This window comes from Epinephelus moara, chromosome 13, assembly GCF_006386435.1.
Source record: "Epinephelus moara isolate mb chromosome 13, YSFRI_EMoa_1.0, whole genome shotgun sequence".
NCBI lineage: Eukaryota > Metazoa > Chordata > Actinopteri > Perciformes > Serranidae > Epinephelus > Epinephelus moara.
Genome location: NC_065518.1, coordinates 7,069,102 through 7,087,687, shown reverse-complemented (window position 1 = coordinate 7,087,687; position 18,586 = coordinate 7,069,102). Strand labels below are relative to the sequence as shown.

At 43.1% G+C, this 18,586-nt stretch overlaps 1 protein-coding gene across 15 annotated transcripts in view; it reads left to right on the top strand.

Annotated features, from left to right (window-relative positions):
* LOC126400323 (ankyrin-3-like) overlaps positions 1 to 18,586 on the top strand; it is a 236,498-nt gene that overhangs the window by 67,096 nt on the left and 150,816 nt on the right. For 8 of the 15 annotated variants that reach the window (XM_050060950.1, XM_050060941.1, XM_050060949.1 and 5 more), the window contains exon 1: positions 6,523 to 7,282. The exons of 1 other annotated variant lie outside the window; for it this stretch is intronic. In XM_050060950.1, coding sequence (XP_049916907.1) covers positions 7,166 to 7,282 — 117 coding nt within the window. In that variant the 5' untranslated portion in view covers positions 6,523 to 7,165. Of the gene's footprint in view, positions 1 to 6,515; positions 7,283 to 18,586 lie in introns of those variants that run through there. 6 more of the 15 variants (XM_050060956.1, XM_050060955.1, XM_050060954.1 and 3 more) reach the window with 4 other exon arrangements.

Genomic DNA, 18,586 nt, shown 5'->3' with positions numbered 1-18,586 from the left:
GCACACTTTATAACTTGCTTGTTGGATTTATTAAAAACGAACGAATGAAAACTAAATGTCTTTGAATGTCTTTATTATCATTTAAAAACGAAAATTAAAATGACCGGCGATGAAAAAGTCTAGCGCAACCTCTGGTGTTACTGTAATTTGAAGCATTCTCTGGCACAAGAATTTCCTTCAGGATAAACAAAGTGCTATTGAATTGAATTGAATTGAATTGAACTGAACTGAACTGAACTGAATCGAATCGAATCGAATCAAATTGAAATTGGGCACTGGTTTTGCTTTTGCTCCTTGAAAACTCAGATATTTAATACTATATTTAAACTGGGCCCAGTGAGTGACCCTGACCTGGGGAGCCCACTGGTTGTTCTGGTTGTTAATGGTTGTGAAGTTGAGGTTACTGTACTAAGTGTTACTGTAATTTGAAGCATTCTCTGGCACAGGAATTTCCTTCAGGATAAACAAAGTTCTGTTGAATTGAATTGAATTGAATTGAATTGAATTGAACTGAACTGAATTGAATTGAATTGAATTGAATCGAATCGAATCGAATCGAATCGAATCGAATCGAATCGGATCGAATCGAATTGGAATTGGGCATCTTTGCTGCTGCTTTCCCTGTCTTAGGCTTTCCTCGTTTGTGCCTAGAAGGGCAGAGAGGTGTGCTCTGCCTGCCTCAGGCTTTCCACGCTTGGAAGAGGCTTTCTGTGTAGGCCCGAGGAAAGGCAGAGAGGCCCCAGAACAGAGCCATACCGCCAAATATACTGTAATACTGCACATAGAAATAAAGTTTTCTTTGACTAAAGTGTTCCTGACTGAAATGAAGACATGTTCAGTTGAACTGTTTATAATTAAATAAGAGACTTAGATTAAAACTTTCTCCTTCTTCTTCTTTTGTTTTGAAGACCTTGTGACATTTGAACATGTCCTCCAATTACATGACATCATACGTAGGCCTATTTCTCTCAGTCCTTCTCTCTCCTCTTTCTACCTAATGCATTTCTCTGTCTCTGCCTCTTTCAGTCGGCTCTCTGGCTCTGTCAGTAATTCAGAAGCAGAATTCAAAAGTATATTTTTCAGTGAATAAAACCATCAAAAATAAAATATAGTAATAAAATGAAAAAAATAAAAAATAACAGACCTAAATTAAAACTTTTATTTTTGGGAAGATCTGTCTCTCCGGCTCTTGTCTCGGCCCTCGTTGTGTCTATGTCACTAGTGTCCACTGCAAATGCACTAAATATATGCAGTCTATGGTCACATGAGACAAGTGAGAGACACGTCAAGAAGTGCACTGTAGCCAATCAGAGGCAGCGCAGGGCAAGAATTATAATGAGGTGCTGATCACTGGCAATAGACTTGATTGTAGAAAACAAGCGTCTGGATGTGAACCCAAGATTCTAGTGTCATGGTCCTGAACTCTGTGAATCCAATGCGATACACAGAGTGTTTCATTGACTCAAAGAAATGTTGTCTATGATCATAATCCAATACAAGTATAATTGAATGGGTCTGTGAGAGTGTGGATACGGTAAGATAGTGTATGTGCAGTGGTATGGGAGTGTTGGGTGAAGTGTGATCCAGCTGTCGATGAGGCAGAGACAGTTCTTGTGCACCCAGTTACACATTACAGTGAATGTCTTTTTGCTGAAAGCCTCGCAGGTTTGAACACATTAATTAGCATCTAAACACGTTCAGAGTCAGTTTGACCTGCTGCTCCTATAACAGCTGCAGTCTGGGGCAACATCTGCTTCTGCAGTGATGGGTAGAAACTGGGAAGCTGGTTGATTACAGTCCATTCTAGTTATTGTGCTGTTGCGTTCTCCGACAGCTGCAGTATTAGGGTTGGGTATCATTTGACTTTTAAAGACTAGAGCTGATACGATGAGTTATTGTGCCACTACCTGAACAATCTTTTTCGATACCTTACTTTGAGGTTCGTTTCCACTGCATGGTTCAGCTCAACTTGACTTGACTCACAGTTGGTGCCAAGACCTTTTCTCCATTTTGTTTTCCACTGGGGGTCCATGTCATTGGTCCGACAGCCCATTGGTTCGACATCCCATTAGTCCGACTGTCTGCGGTGCTGAACGGCTCGCGGCGGGCGTATGGTGCGCCGCGACCGGCTCTGGGTCAGCTGAGAAAGGCTTGAGGCGGAGCAGGTTCACGGCTTATGTGTTTGTCACTTTCTTTTTCATTTTAACCCACACCATGATCTTTTCCTAACCCTAACCAAGTGGTTTTTGTGTCTAAACCTAACCAGACCTTAACCACAGGGCATCATGATGATTTCGGAACGGACTTCGGAACAATGGGTTTAATATGGTCGGAACAATGGGATGTCGGACCAATGGGCAGTTCCATCCACTGGTGGACAGTACCCACTTAGTGCAGACTAGATATTTAACTGATTGTAGTGATGCCACTTGAAACCACCATGACATCTTGTCATCGCCAACCAAGCGTAGTCTTGTGGGCCGCCATTTTTTAAAACCTGTGTTGAGTGATTGAGAAGATTGCAGTCACTGTTGACCGGCTATCTGCTTTTTAGAAATGGCAGGTTTGTGCAGGATGTCGTGTGTTGCACTAGTGCCGATTCTGTCCAACCAGTCAGTGGTCTGCAGTGTTTTAACTCCACCTCCTAAGCTCAGCTCGCTTGGAACCTTGACCGAGGTGTCACCAAAAAATGTACCAGGTACTAGCCACAATTTTTGCTAATGGAAGAGCCAAGTCGTGCTGTGAAAGAGGCATAAGTCCACAGCCATGCTAGCTGCCGTGTCAGGTTGTACTTAGGCAAACATGAGCCTGAACATGCTCACAATGATAACACTAACATGCAGGTATGATGTTTACCATGTCCTTCATGTTAGCTTAGTGTGTTAGCATGCTAACAGTTTAAAATTAGCACTAAACAGGAAGTACAGCTGAGACTGATGAGACTGTCCTTTTACTTTTGTCTTAAGTTAAAGTGTTGACCCTGCGATGGCGCTAGATGAAATGTTAATTCTAAGTTAGACATAAATGTGTGTAACAAATTCAATAGCCATCGATCTAGTAGTTGTTGAAACTCCACACAAATATCAACCTCATTGTCGTGCTGAAGGAAATTCAGTCAGGATCAGTGATGAATCCATGGTTGAATAGGGAACCCCCCGAAGTGTTGATGATCAGGATGAGTAGAGGAATGGGCCTGTACTGAGTTCGTCCTGGACTCTGGATACGATGGTTGGAGGTGAACGGGGTGGGTGAAGGCAGATATAAAATTTTGCAGTAGCATCCTGATTGGCTGATAGAGATCGTGGCAAAATTTGATTGTATAACTACAAGAGTGAACACCTATAGTCAGCTGATTGGAGGAAGCAGTGTGAATGGATGAGCACAAAGAAAGTCTTCCTGAGCTTCATAATGAGGAGATAACCATGCACCAGGAGGACCATGAATATCTGCACACAATTCCATGTCCATCCATACAAAAGTTGTTCACATATTTCAGTGTGAACCAAAGCAGGGCACTGATTGACCTCAGGAATATCACCTTAATGAACCTGTCGTCTTTGAGAGATTAGAGAGAGTCTTGTTTTATTCACAGGACTTGAACACGTGCTCATTATGTACAATTACGCGTAGAGTGTTGATGCTGCAGTTAATGCCATTTAAGTCCAGTCCAAGCGTTCATTCATTCTTTGGCTCACACCCAGAGGGAAATATCTGGGGCACAGGCTGCAGAGCAGCTCAGCTGTGACGCTGAAAGGTTAGTATAACATACAAAGCACATACCCATGATGTGATGTCACCACATCTCCTGTGATAAATCATCTTCAAGCATGAAACACATGAAATATGTTGAGTCTTGTCATTTAGGGACCTGAGCTGGAGTTAAATTAACATCATAATTAATTACTACAAGATGCCGGTTGTTTGTATTGAGACATCCTCTCCTCTCCTCTTTGTTATTCTCATCTTGTGGGCGGGACCTTCCTTTTGTATGTAGCCAATAACAGCTTTCTCACACCTCAGACAGCCAATAGCAAACCTGCTCCGATGTCACATGTCCCTGCCACCGGCTGCAATCCAATCCCCTCTCCCGTGTTGTTAATATTAAAAGGCTGCAGTCTACCGACATGAGCTCATAGCAGCACACACACACACACACACACACACACACACTGGAAACAAACAATGAGACATTATAATGATGCAGAGATAAACTGATTGCCCTGAAAACACTGTATGAAAAACACTACAGCTCTTCTAAGAACATCTTTGTATTCAAAACTGTTTGCTGATATTAGTTCATGAAGCATTGTTAAATTTGTGTGTAGAGAAAATCCCTTTCGTCACCTCAGGCATCTCTCGTTAATTTAAAGCTGATTCCTCCCTGAAAGTCGTTAATTGCACAGAAATCATAAAGGCGTCCCCTGAAGGTCTGATTCCTCCGTATCTGAGTAAATCATTTTTTTGTGAATAATGTATCAGGAGCTTAATAATTGATCTTTAAGTGCACGGCAGCCTGCATGTACCTTTCTCTTTTATTTCTGGAAGTCAGATGGAAAATGTTTGTGGTTTTTCCAAATCATTTACATATATAGTATCGTATAAATATCCTGCACGCATTGTGTCGTACAGAATCTCTTTTCCATCATGCAAAAAAGACAAAAACTTGCATGAAAGGTGTGAATTTGTTTCCTCCAGGTACTCCAGCTTCCTCCCACAGTCCAAAGACATGCAGGTTAATTGGTGACAATAAATTGTCCGTAGGTGTGAATGTGAGTGTGAATGGTTGTCTGTCTCTATGTGTCAGCCCTGTGATAGTCTGGTGACCTGTCCAGGGTGAACCCTGCCTCTTGCCCAATGTCAGCTGGTATAGGCTCCAGCCCACCACGACTCCAACAGGATAAGCGGTTACAGAGAATGAATTAATGGGCAAAAATCCCAGAATAAACATTGAGCATATTATGATTGAAGTGGATCAAGAGAAAACTCGACTTATGCTTCTCCTTTTGGCTGTTTTGAAGCTTTAGAAAAAAAATGAAAAGTGTCTCAGAGATGGAGAGAAAATGTTGCTAATGGTTTAGCCTTCTGCTAACTGGAGCCAAAGGCTCACAGCTGTGGCCTCAAGTCACATTTATGGAGTTAACTTTAGCTAGAGTCTCAAATCACAGTCCCCCAATTCCAAATGGATCCCTTCCAGACTTATTGACTCAAGCCCTAAGCCCTTACAGACGAAGGACCGATTCCATTTCTTCCCCTTAGCCCTCGTCTTGGCCCTTCTTACGTGAGGGGAAGTGGTGTCCCAATTCTCCATCAGGTTAGCTCTTACCATGATGAAGAATTGGGACACCACTTCCCCTCACGTGAATGCGCAAAACCAAGGGGAAGGGCCAAGACGAGGGCTAAGGGTAAGAAATGGAATCGGTCCTTCGTCTGTAAGGGCTTAGGGTTTGAGTCAACGAGTCTGTAAGGGATCCATTTGGGATTGGGGGGAGTGTGTCCTCCGCCTCACTCCCCGCCGCTACAGACCCCTCTGTCGGAAGCAGAGCAGGCAGCAGCTCTGGGGACCGACCCCCAGTCAGCAGCTGCAGCAACCCAAATACAGTCAGTGACAACCCCAGCTCAGGTGAACTGGGCAGCATCATCTCCCTGCCAGATGAGCAAACTTTCTGTTGCTGCCATTACACAGGTTAGGCCTGGTGCTGCCCCTGGCCACCAGCCCAGGACTTCTGGTCTTGACTTAGTGCTGATTAGTTGTCATTCACTGTTGTCTCAGTTTAACAATATGAGATTCAGGTTGTTTTTGTTAATTGAAAACCATGACAAGACACTGTAAACATCCCATGAACTGATATTTATGTCACCAGTTCTTTTATTTTATTTTTTACTTCTCTTTTTACCTGTCTTGACTTTTTTTACATATATTTTTTTAAATATTAATTTATTTTTTTCCCTTTCTTCCTCTTTTTTATGATCTGTAACTCCAGTATTATTATGTTATATCATTTCTTATAATGCGACAAAAACAAACAAACAAAACAACAACTGTGATTAAAGTAAATTTAGGTCGTTGAAGGGTAAATTTATCGTCAGCTCTTTTTTTGAGAGGAACAGTTGGATGGAGACAGTGAAGAGGCTGATTGAAATAAGTTTCATAACAGGAGCATCATGGCTGCACACTGTGTGATGCTGGACACCCAGTGTGTGTGTGTGTGTGTGTGTGTGTGTGTGTGTGTGTGTGTGTGTGTGTGTGTGTGCTGTAAGAGCCCAGTGTGAAGTATCATCCTCCCTTTCTCTCTCTTTATCTCTCAGCCAAAGCCAGCTGGTACTAAGCAGAGGTATTCATCCATCCCTACTCCCTCCTTTTTTCCTGCTGTCCCAGCTGCTCTCTCTACCTCTCTCTGCCTCCTCCTTTCTCACCCCTCCTCCTCCTCCCTCCTCCTCCTCCTCCTATCTCAACCTCCTTTCCACCGTCATTTCCCTCCTGTTCATATGTCCCGGCGAGACGTCGCGGACTGAGCCTGTGTGTGTGTGTGTACATAGAGGATGGCTCAGTGCTCAGGTGCAGTGCTCTGGGAACCAGTCAAGCAGGCAGCAGGACCAGTTCATTTACCCAGACGACAGAGCGCTCTGCTGGGTTAGGGGCTGGAGCTTGAGCCCCATCTTGGACCTCCAACCCTGGAGCTCTACTGACGTACCTGTAACTGTTTTTATACATCAATCAAGAGGACATTTTCACCTGACTCTGGATCATATCATTAACTGTTTTTGTATTTGCTATAACTGGCACTTGTTTTGCACTTTGAGCTCTGAGAAGTGGAAGCAGCTGCCTTCACAGCGGTGGAGCCTGAGGAGTATGTCCTGTCTGTGCCCTGCCCCAAACTGGACCTTTGCATCTGCACAGTGTGGATAGCTGCTGAGGGACACCAAGAACAAAAGACAGAGGGGGAATCTTGAAAACGAGGAGAGGAAAATCCTTCCTTCTCACACACCTGTGAGGGCTCCTCCTCTGACAAAAGCGCAGCCGAGGATACGGGAGGAACAAAAAGATAATTAGGAGCTGAGAAGAAAAGGCTAAAGAGGAGACTCTGGGTCCACCCTCCATTCATCCCTCCATCCATCCCTCCTTCTCCGGTTTCCCACCTGTGAGGATTAATTGGACTGGAGCAGCATGGCGCACGCCGCCTCGCAGCTGAAGAAAAAGGCGGATGAGAACCTCAACGCTGCGGAGGACGAGAAGGAGAAGAAGAAGACGGCGAGGAAGCGTTCGCGCGAAGTGAAGAAAAAGGTAGAGAAAGAGAGAGAGGAGGAAAATACAGGAGAGAAAAGAAAGTAATGGAGCTGACACAGGGGAGAAAGAGAAGGGCTTGAGACGTGACGGTCTAGTGGAGTCTCTTTTGTCATGATGCAGCCTCCTCACACACACACGCACATTCATGCACATACACACCCAGTGTGATAAGAAGGGTGGTCCCGGTGGGAATACTGGGAGGGGGGTGGGAGGGTGGAAAAGACAGAGAAAGATGGACGAGTAGAGCGCACATACAGGGAAGAAAAGAAAAGATAACGGGATTAAGCTATGGAGGGCAGATTGGTATTTTAGGCACTGGTGTTGCTATTATTATGTGAAAGAGACGAGTTCACTGGTACTGCTGAGTTATAAAATATCTCCAGTGGCATTGTTTTCATTTTAAAAAAAGGTCCCTGTACTATATCACACACACAGATGTATAATCTCACACACTTTAAATTTGTTTTCTAATTAAACCTCATTATATGTTCAGCTTTACCCCACTTTGATAGGACGCCTGTGTGTGAGTGTGTGTGTGTGTGTGTGTGTGACTTGTCCTCAGTCACCCCCGCTCCGTCTCCATGTTAACTTTCTTGTATGAAAACATTTATCTTCATCTCAACACACTTTCCCACCTCCGCTGCTTCGCCTCCCTCTGCTGAGATATACTAACGTGTGTTTTCTGGATATTTCCATGTTAAATGTGTGTGTGAATGTTCACCGGAGTCAAAAGGCGTCAGCAGTCACACCCTGCGGTTAGGTGTGGGTTGTTCCTGTGTGTGCACATGCGTCACCGTGCAAGGACAAAGTTAAGACGCACACAAACATGCATATGAGGTGATCAATAGGTCTGACTTGAAATCGATAATCGTTCTCAGTGTGGTTTGACAAAAGTCGACGCTGATGTCGAGTGTTTGAGGAACTTTGTCGACCTGTGTGACGAACTGTGATTGGGCCCGCAGTGAAAATCGTTTGCCTGAGTGTGCGCACATGTTGACATTTGGGCTTGTGCACATGTGTGTGTGTGTGTGAGCGCTAGCCTGAGGCCATAATTAGTCTGGGGTTAGCCACCTGTCACGACGAGTCAATAGCAGTGACCTCATTTGCGTCAAGGTCAACATGGAAAGAGAGGTGACTGCTTGTGGACACAGGAAGTCGGGGGGTGTTGTGAGGCAGCAGTTGTGCCTCAAAGACAGGCAACAAGAGTGTTTTTATAAGTTGTAGTAATTCTGATTCTTGTCTGTCAGGTGCAAACAAGGAAGTTTGGTTATGTTGATACAAAATACGTTTTTATCCACCTGTTTTTATGCACATTTTCGATCTGCGCCTTGAAATATTGCCAAAAGACTTTAGGGTGTAGTCACATATAGGCGATGCAGACGAGTCACTGTTGCCTGCTGAGGCAATATTCATGCTGGATGTGACGCACGCGGAAAACTAGCTTGCTAACAAATATCACAAAATATTATGTTATATTATAGACTTATAGAGTCAACACCTCCAGATCTGAGGCTGTGGTTCTCTGCTGGAAAATGGTGGATTGCCCTCTCTGGGTTGGGAGTGTGTTCACAAGTGAGGGTAGAATGGAGCGTGAGATGGATCGGCAGTTTGGTGTGGCGTCTCCAGAAGGCGAAGCTTTCGATTTACTGGTCCATCTACGTCCCAACCCTCACCTATGGTCATGAGCTCTGGGTAGTGACCGAAAGAATAAGATCTTGGATACAAGCAGTCAAAATGAGTTTCCTCCGTAGGGTGTCTGGGCTCAGCCATAGAGATAGGGTGAGGAGCTCAGACATCCAGAGGGAGCTCAGAGTAGAGCCGCTGCTCCTTCATGGCAAAAGGGGTCAGTTGGGGTGGTTCGGGCATCTGATTAAGATGGTGCCTCCCATTAGAGGTGTTCCGGGCACGTCCCACTGGTAGGAGGCCCCGGGGCAGACCCAGAACACGCTGGAGGGATTACATATCTCATTTGGCCTGGGAACGCCCTCGGGGTCTCCCAGGAGGAGCTGGAAAGCGTTGCTGAGGAGAGGGACGGCTGGGGTGCTTTGCTTGGCCTGCTGCCCCCGCGACCTGGCCCTGGCTTCTTTGCATATGACATTACACATCAGTGCCCTGACCACATGGAGGCGAAAACTACCAGCACTGCACAAATGCTCATGATTTGCGCTCTTTACGGCTGTTCCAATGAATTAAAATGGGAAAAAACAAAGGCCACTTTAAGTCCCAAAAACAGTAGGACAAGTAAAAAGAAGCAGTGGCAGATGTGGCTCAAAAACCTCCGTCTTTGCATCCATGTGCAGAATTGGAAATATAAAGGACAGTTACACTCAAGCACATTTACTCACCTGGCCAAAAAACAAGATGGCAGCAATTTCAATTGTGGATTCAACCGCACACAAAATACTTATGGTCCACTAGACTCTTTTATGCTTTCAGCGGCACGCCATGCAACTTTAGTAACGTTAGGGGGTCTAGAGGATGAAGTAAGTTGTGATAAATGTTGTGTCCGCACCGAGCAAATCAGTCAACCCAGCCATCTTTTGTATGTGGGGCCCATGTGAGTAGTAAACGGGCTGAAAAATGGGCCATGTATTGAATCATTCATGGGTTACATATTGGCCCCATGCCCCATACACAAGTGGGCCCCAGATGAGATGCCCGTTTTGAGCCCATACCCACTCGGTAGCCAGGTAATCCTAGCATAACCATGTGGGTCCCACTTCGATAAAGCTATCATTGTGGGCAGTTGGCATGGGGCCAATATGGAGCCCATGGACGATCCCATATAGGGCCCATTTTTCAACCCATTTACTTCCCACATGGGTCTCACATACAAATGCTGGCAAGAAAGTTGTGGGAAAAATCACATTTGCTCATTTTGTATGGATCACATCCAACATGAGTATCAATTTTCTGACAATACCTGCTGCCTGTAGGTTCATATAACCCTTATATGTGGTCACTTTCCTCTATATCCAGTTCATACAGTGTCACTTCCTGCTCTCCATCTGAATTTTGCGCATCTTAATAGCCGTATTGCAAACAAACTGTTCTGTAATTTCTCAGGTGAGGACTGTCTCTATTGTCAGTGTTTTTATTTGGTGTTTAACTTTGGCTTAACTACAGAATATTCATATTTCAGTGTGGATTTTTTCTTTAGAGACAAAAGAACAACAATGGATTTGTAATTAATCCCCTTCATGTATCCGTCACGGTTTCCACCAGTATTGTAAATTACATTACACCCAGATTTTGACTCCAGTATTGATCAAAATGGATCAGTCTTGCTCAGTGTGTTGGATGAGTAATAGTACTGCATAATGACGTGCTTTCATCAAACTCAAGGCAGAGCTCTTCTTGAATTCTGACATTGAGGAATCTGAATAGCTCAATGGAGGAGACGAGGGAGGTTTGACCTTGACGCTGAAACTCGAGCCTGTATCACAGATTTATGGTAACAGGTGAGGGAAACGTGTTGCTGTAGTAATGTGTGTGTGTGTGTGTGTGTATAGGGTGACATCAGCAGTTTCTCGGTGTTTGTAGCGTAATGTTGGCAGGAGGGTGTCGGCTATCCTGGGCTCACTCAAGGTAAATCTATAACACTGTCTGCCCCGGGCCAATTCTTGGCATCACGGCACAAAAAATATCCTCTCCCTCATCGGATCACATCACCTCAATTACCGTTCTCCTCTTTCCCTCCCCTCCTCTCGCTTTACCTCACCCCGCCTCGCTGTCTCCGGGCTTTTTGTCTCCCTCTCAGACAATATAGGTGTAACAGATGATACACCTGACGCTAGATGTCAGTGTCTCCCTCTTTATCTTAGGTAAAGGTTCTTGAGGGAACAACTATCTCAGATTCGGAGACAGGGCATATTAGCGTAGCATCGCTGAAAGCCTGAAGGCAGACAAACAGCTTTCCTGATTCTATCTTAAGTTAAAAAATCCTCCAGTATCCTCCAAGTTGTCTTATTTACACAGTTTATCTTGTTAATTTAACCCACACATGAACAGAAATGTGGGGGGCACGTGTGGGATTAGTTAGCCTAGCTAGCACTACAGCTAGCAAGCTAATCTGCTGCTGTAGCATGTTCTAGCTAGATCACGCTAGCTTTTTGTTTGACAGTGTCGTATGAGTTTTTATTAAAAATATTGCAATTGATACACTTTTTGTCGGCCTCTCTAAATGTAGATTTAACAGGTGATACGGTCGAAGCTAGATTTCAGTGTCTCCCCCTTTATCTTAGCTAAAGGATCTTGAAGGAACAGCTATCTCAGATTCAGAGTCAGGACGTGTTAGCGTAACATAGCTTGAGGTAGGGATGCACCGAAATGAAAATTTGTGGCCGAAGCCGAAGCCGAATAATATTAAACGCTTNGCTGGCTCGGCTGTTCAGGTACTTTTGGGCAGTCATGACGCCAAGAAGAGGACATTATTGGAGCCGACTTCCCGTCGCCGGTAAGCTGATGGCCACCGTATTTGACAGGAATGCATTACTGTCTGTGTCTGTGACCCCCGTTCAACCCACAATCGGTGGGATTCGCCTTTCGTTTCTGCTGCTGGTTGAAATCTGTAGGCTGCTCGCACAGCGTGCTGAATGATTTAAGCCTATTTTGCTCGCAAAACTATTTTAAGTCGCAAATGCGAGTGCGGTGACGGACTGATCGCCACACAGCCGACATTTTACTCCGCCCGTCACGGCACGCTGTTTGATTGCGTTATCAAAACACGCTGCTATTATTCGGCCTTGCTTTTAACTTATTCCACCGAATACCGAATGTGTGTTTTTTTGCAATATTCGGCTGAATATATTCAGTTGCCGAATATTCGGTGCATTCCTAGCTTGAGGCCTGAAGGCAGCACAGCAACATTTAACAATGGTAATGTTATAAAATTAGGCTCCATTACAACTCACAAGGTTCACCGACAAAACAACTGTCTTATACTAAGCACTTTTTCCAAACAAATACAACATGCTAACGTTATTAGCACAAGCCTATGGCATTTACATTGTATAAATTAGCCTAGCAGCTAGCGGACTTTTCCTCTGCTCATGTGAAGCCAGGATAAATCACACACAAGACTTAAAATGCTATTTTTGTGGAGGCTTTATTGTCTTCACAGTTTATTGTTTCTTATCTGTGAAATTAAAGTAAATAAAAGTTTTGTTTCCACTGAGGGAAATGGTTTCAGCTTACAAAAATAGACAGGAGGTCTACGTTGCCGTGACGTGTATTTCTGGGGAGGTGGACGTCAGACTAAGACGTAGGTTATGGCATCAATTTGACGCAGAAGTATAAATCCCACTTTGATAGGAAGTTTGATACTCTCTTGTCTGAGTGTTAAGTATGGACTGGAGCTAAAGCCAAGAAGTGATCAGCTTAGCTTAGCTTAGCTTAGCATAAAGACTATAAGTAAGAGGAAACAGCTAATCTAAATCTCTCCAAAGTTAAAAACGAAACAAAAGTTCACTAATTAACAAGTTGTATTCATTTTAGTTTTAGTACACAAACAGAAATGTGTGAATGACAGTTTGTGGTTTTAGAGAAAGTTGCACCTTTTTGCTATTTCTTTGTTTTATTTGGTCTACAAGCTTGTTTTTTTGTCTTTGGGTCTCCCTGCCTCTCATTTCTACATTAATTTTTAAATTATATCCAGCTTAGCATGACATATCATTCCTTTCATTCATACAGTTAATGTTGAATTGATTTAGTAATGCATTCCAGGCCTGCAGAATGTATCCAGTAGCTGATGCTGTGTGCGGTATGATGTGTTTTATGGTTCTTACTGGAAGCAGAAAAACAAAAGCCATGCGTGACGAGCACCACTGAGACCGATGCACCGTGCAGCAGCCGCTATTAAAGCTATTAAGCTGCATGCTTCAAGTACACATGTAATATTGAACTTGAAGACATGCTGTGCTTTTAAGCATTTAATGTAGTGTGTCAGAGTTATGTCTCTCAGTCCAGCCTTTCAGATCAGTTGTCTGTCTGGTTGTGTGGGTGACTGGCTGGCTGATTAACTGGTCTGCTAAGTTTTTGTCCGGCAGCCTGACTGATAAAACCACATATCAGTCTTTATATGCAGTGTGCATGTTGGGGCATTATCTTCTTCTCCTATTTGAAGCATGATTTATTTTGAAAACTGTAACACCAATATTGATATTGGTGCGAAAAGCCATCTGTGTGTTGACCTTCCCCGGCAATAGAAGAGGGCAATATTTCTTTCAGCAGGGACTGAAATTTGGCAACGGGACAAAGTCAGTGTGTGTAACCAAATGGGCTTCAAGGCAGAGAAGTGTAATGAAAACACTCAGTCAGAATTGTTGGCATCATTCCCCTTCGTCCAGCTCGTTTCCTTTATCATTTCAGATCCTTTTAGTGATGGTGCGATTCCAGACTCTGAAGCAATTGGTGGCTGCTTCACCTCACCTCTACTCCGTCCTTGATCTTAAATGACACACACACTCAGACATAACGACCTTTTCTTTACCTCATCTGACCTTTTTTGTATTTATTAGGTTTTACAAAACAGTCACATATAAATTGGAGTTTATTTATGTACAATTCAGCCCAAAATGGGATAAAATATAAAGCTATATTGGTAATGTTATGGATATATGCATGCTGCTAACAAGGCCTGCCCACATGTTTACGATAATAATGTAATTATTAAATGATATATTTTGGTGGTTTGAGTTGAAGGTGTGAGAAAGAATAGTATCAGTAACATTGTTAACACTGTGCTACATTACAGAGAAATACAAAACCGTACTAATGAACCTTCATTAATATAGGCCTATATTTTATCTACAAGTGCACGTCACACACTGAGCGAGCCGCCTGTTAATGACGCTGTGGGCTAATGGGCATGTAGCTACTTCCATGTTTCAGATGATACGTCATGTTTGTAGTCGACCAATGAAGATGAGTTTACATATCACCTTGGGTTCGTCCTTCACCTTCTCAAAATGATCCCACACTTTGGATTTCCTGCCCGACATGTTATTAACTAGCCTGTGGAATAACCGCAGGTACCAGCCCTGGAAGTGTGGACACTTCCTGTGTCTGCCCTTTCAAATTAAAGTCACACATGATCCACTCATATAGGTTTGGATTTATTTTGACAAGGTGCTGCTCCTGATAGAGTTTCATGTTCGCTTTTTCTTTTCTTTTCTTTTCTAAGCGACCAATGAAATCTTGTCGACTAATGACCTTTCTGGTCGACAAACGTTTTGTCAGCTATACTACCACAGTGGCTGATGCCAAAACGCAAATGGGCCTACCTCGAGCCAGTGTTTGGTTTGTATGTTTTGGGCTACTGTAGAAACAACATGGTGCTATCCGCAGAAGAGGACTTGCTCACTATGTGGATATAAACGGCTCATTATATGGTGACGAAAACATGGTGATTCTTCTTTTTAGGTGATTATATACTAAAGAAAACATACATATTATATTATATTCCATTTCTACCAATATATCCCCCTGGATCCTACACACTGGACCAGTAAAGTTTAGGGAAGGCATGTTGTTCTGCCAGTCATTCCAAATCCAGACTGAAATATCTCAACGACTATATGATAGATCTTCATGAAATCTGGCAGAAGTCCCTGTCAGGATTAATTGTAATAATGCAAGTGATTCATTAACTTGCCCCATCAAATTCCTTCAAGACTAATGACTTTCCCATCAGCCTCAGCTGTATTTTGTGTAGTGCTAATTGACCTTTCGCTAAGCCCCGCCTCTTTGCCATGGTCTGTAAAGCTGTCGCAGTAAGCATGGGGCCCACACTGTAACTAACTGCACTCCCTGAAGAATTAATAGAACATTTTTGGAGAGATGAAAGAGTGATTCCAGAGAGAAGCAGACAGAGGGGTCTACAGTCTGTGTTTGAAGGATATATCCAGGATGTCAAACTGACTCAGCAGCAACAACAGGTTAAAAAGACAAAGATAGTTAGAAGCTAAAGCCGAACTATAGGCTACAGATCACAGTGTAAAAGTGAACCCCCACATCACTGCTGATCGCCACACAAGACAATGAATATAAAGGGAAACTTTGCTGATACTGAACCAGCTGTGTGGCATCACAGTGTGTGCAGATGAACGGTTTGGCTGCTGCCAGCACCTGGACCTCCGCCAGGGGAAGTCTGTGATTGGTCTGTGTCTGGGGGCGGGACTTAGCGAAGGGTCAATTAGTAAAGACTAAACTAAATATCTGCCCAACAATATTAGCATTAGCATTGTCACTGTTGACGTTAGCACGTAGCTCAAATCACTGCTCTGATTAAGTTCAGCCTCACAGAGCTGCTAGCGCTCAGCTGTCGACTCTTCTTGTTTAAACATGTTTTATAGGCTATTTAGGAAAATCCAATTTAAACAAAATGAGACAAAGACGTCATTAAAGAGGTGTTTGCGAATATGAAGATTAGATAAGACTGAATCCTGTGGAACATCTCACAGGAAGTAGAGGAGGAGACATCCAGCAGCATACAGGGATGATTTAGATGTCTCTGATTTTGAAGTGAGAGGAGAATTAGCGAGGGGGGGATGGAAACGCTGCGTCTTCTGAGGTTTATTTTTGGGAAGGACTCGTTTCAGGCTTCTTTTTTTTTTTTTGTTCATCTGCAGCATCCACTTCTCCCCCCACTCACCCTATCTCTCTTTATCTGTCTCTCAATGCCTCCCTCCCTCCCTGCATCTCTGTCAGCTGGCAGGAGGCTGTATTGTTCTGCCACACTTCTGCTTCTGGGACTGCGGGGGGAGGAAGCAACGTACACACACACACACACACACACACACAGAAAGGTCCCTTGTGACCAGGCATTGTACCACTTTAATCCCCTGACACTTATTTAAGCCAAGATTCATATTTGAGGCCCACTCGTTCTTCCTGCTCTACATCTCTTTGTTCCCTGTACGCCACCAGATCTGCTGCCATTTGAATAATCAATCTTTTACGATTATATAGCATGTAGAAGGTTGTTTATTTGACGGAAAAATTTAGAATACTCCACTTTTTGATGGCGAAAAGTGTTTAATTAAATTTACTGTTGTAGCAGTTTATAAAACTTTTGAGTGAACATCTTTTTTTGTGTCTTTATATTTTCATACGCTCAAAGAAGATTAATCGAGCTTTACATTTTATGCATTTATCACAATCAAAAAGCAGTCATGCTTGTAATGCACACAAATTAGTTTCCAAATAACCTTTTGCGCAGTGTTGCTTCCAATCATATAATAAATTATAATACTATGTTACTACGTTATGCATTGATTAAATAGTTTAGTGTGAACATTTAAACTTTTTTTTTTTTACATTTTACTGCACAGCTTAAATGATAAATTGATTAATTGACAGAAAAAATACAAAAAGACAAAACATACGTGTATTAAATGTGCGTAAAGAAAATAAAGGGGAAGTGAAAAAACAACAACTGAGATACAGGACTTCTTTAATCCCTAACTGACGCAAAATTAACCTGCAGTGATTTTAATTTCAAGCAAAAATGCCAAAAATTTACTTGTTAAAGCTTCTCAGATGTGAAGACTATATTCCTTTATCTCCAGAGATACTGAACTGAATATCTTTTGGTTTTTCACAGAGCTACTTCACAGGATTTCTCACATTTAATTCAATAAACGATTGATTGCTTGAGAGAATAATCATTAAATTCATAACTGATAATGGAAATAATCATTAGCCGCAGCCTTCATACCTCATTTCTCCCGCTTCTACTCTGATCCAATCCACTCTTCAATCAGTCAGGTAATCAATCACGCCGTCCCCCAAAAGGCAGTTAGATGTGCAGCAGTGAAACGGAAACACAGGATAAAACACAAAGGATAGAAACGTAGAGACATACTGTGTGCTGAAATATAAAATCAGAGAGAAATCATTAAAAATTGCACAAATACTGAAAATCTGCATTCAGATTTTCAAACCTGGCAGCTATGCACGCTTGGTCTGATGCCATTTTTGTTTAAAGAAGTGTAAAAAAAGAAACCTTTAATGAAGTCCAATGAGACCAGGGGTGTGTCATGCACTGTTCGTACATTTTCCTATAAAGAGCAATGCACCAAAGTTCGTGACAATGAGCCAGTAATTTGTGCATAACCCATGTATTTTGGAAGGCTACGATCACATGACCAGTGTGCGCACAGGAGTAAAGACGGCAGTGGTCCATAAGCAGGCAGGTTGGGGTGGTGGTTGGATCACAAAACCCAGGACTTTCCCCAGGAGAACAGTGTTCGGAACTGTGTGAACTCTGAGTCATTTAAAAGCAGCGTTGCCAGGTGTACGATAATTATCGTATTTGTACGATAATTATCGTATTTGTACGATAATTAACGTATTTGTACGATAATATGGCCCTCTGTACGATGTACGATCAATAATCCCAAAAAAGGCCAAACGTACGATGTGTGGTTGTAATCAGTATGCCGGAGTTTTTTTGTGAGCCCTGAAGGCATCCGTTCCCATGTGACATGTGACAGCGTGAGATACGGGTGACGTTTGTCTCTGAACAATGAGCACGATTGGCTGAATGGTCAGCAGTACACGCCCCATGAGGCGCTAGGACCCATCAGGAAGTCGAGCGAGAATGAGATTCAAAACAGAAGAAGAGGAAAAACAGAAGCAAGGAAAATGGAAAAAAAGTATTTTTAAAGGATAAAGGATAAAGGATTTTTATTTTGGTTATGACGGATGTACGATAATTTCCCTCAAAATATAATAATTTTGAGTCTCTGGTACGATAATCCTACATTTCCCACCTGGCAACACTGTTTAAAAGTACATCCTAACCTTTCTTTCCCCAATTCCCCCAATTCCCAATAACCTACGTGACTTTACCATTTACGTAACGTTATCTGTGGGGAGCTGATTTGTAGGACATCATACGAACCAGGCCCTCAGGAAGCATGCAAGGCTTTGAAGCCATTTTTCATAGTGGCCAAACAGTGGTACTACAATTTCCGTGGTCCATCATGTGATGCTGTTGGGCCCAAAAAGACTTTTTCCTATTAGGAAAATGGATGTCTATAAATCAGTGGGTACATTTTTTGGAGCATCAAAACCTACTGAGAAATGACTTGTTCCACTATCAAGATCTAATCCATTTGGTCCGATTATATTTGGAAGGTCTAACAGAGGCACAAGATTAAATTATTCCATCCCCATTCAAGTTAGCAGAGAGCTAAACCGAAAGTCAGCTGTTTGGCCAGTGGAAGTTGGCCGCTCGGCCACTCTCGGGCGCGCTCTGCGGCTGTAAGTCCCTTGTGCGCCTGCTCTATGGATCCA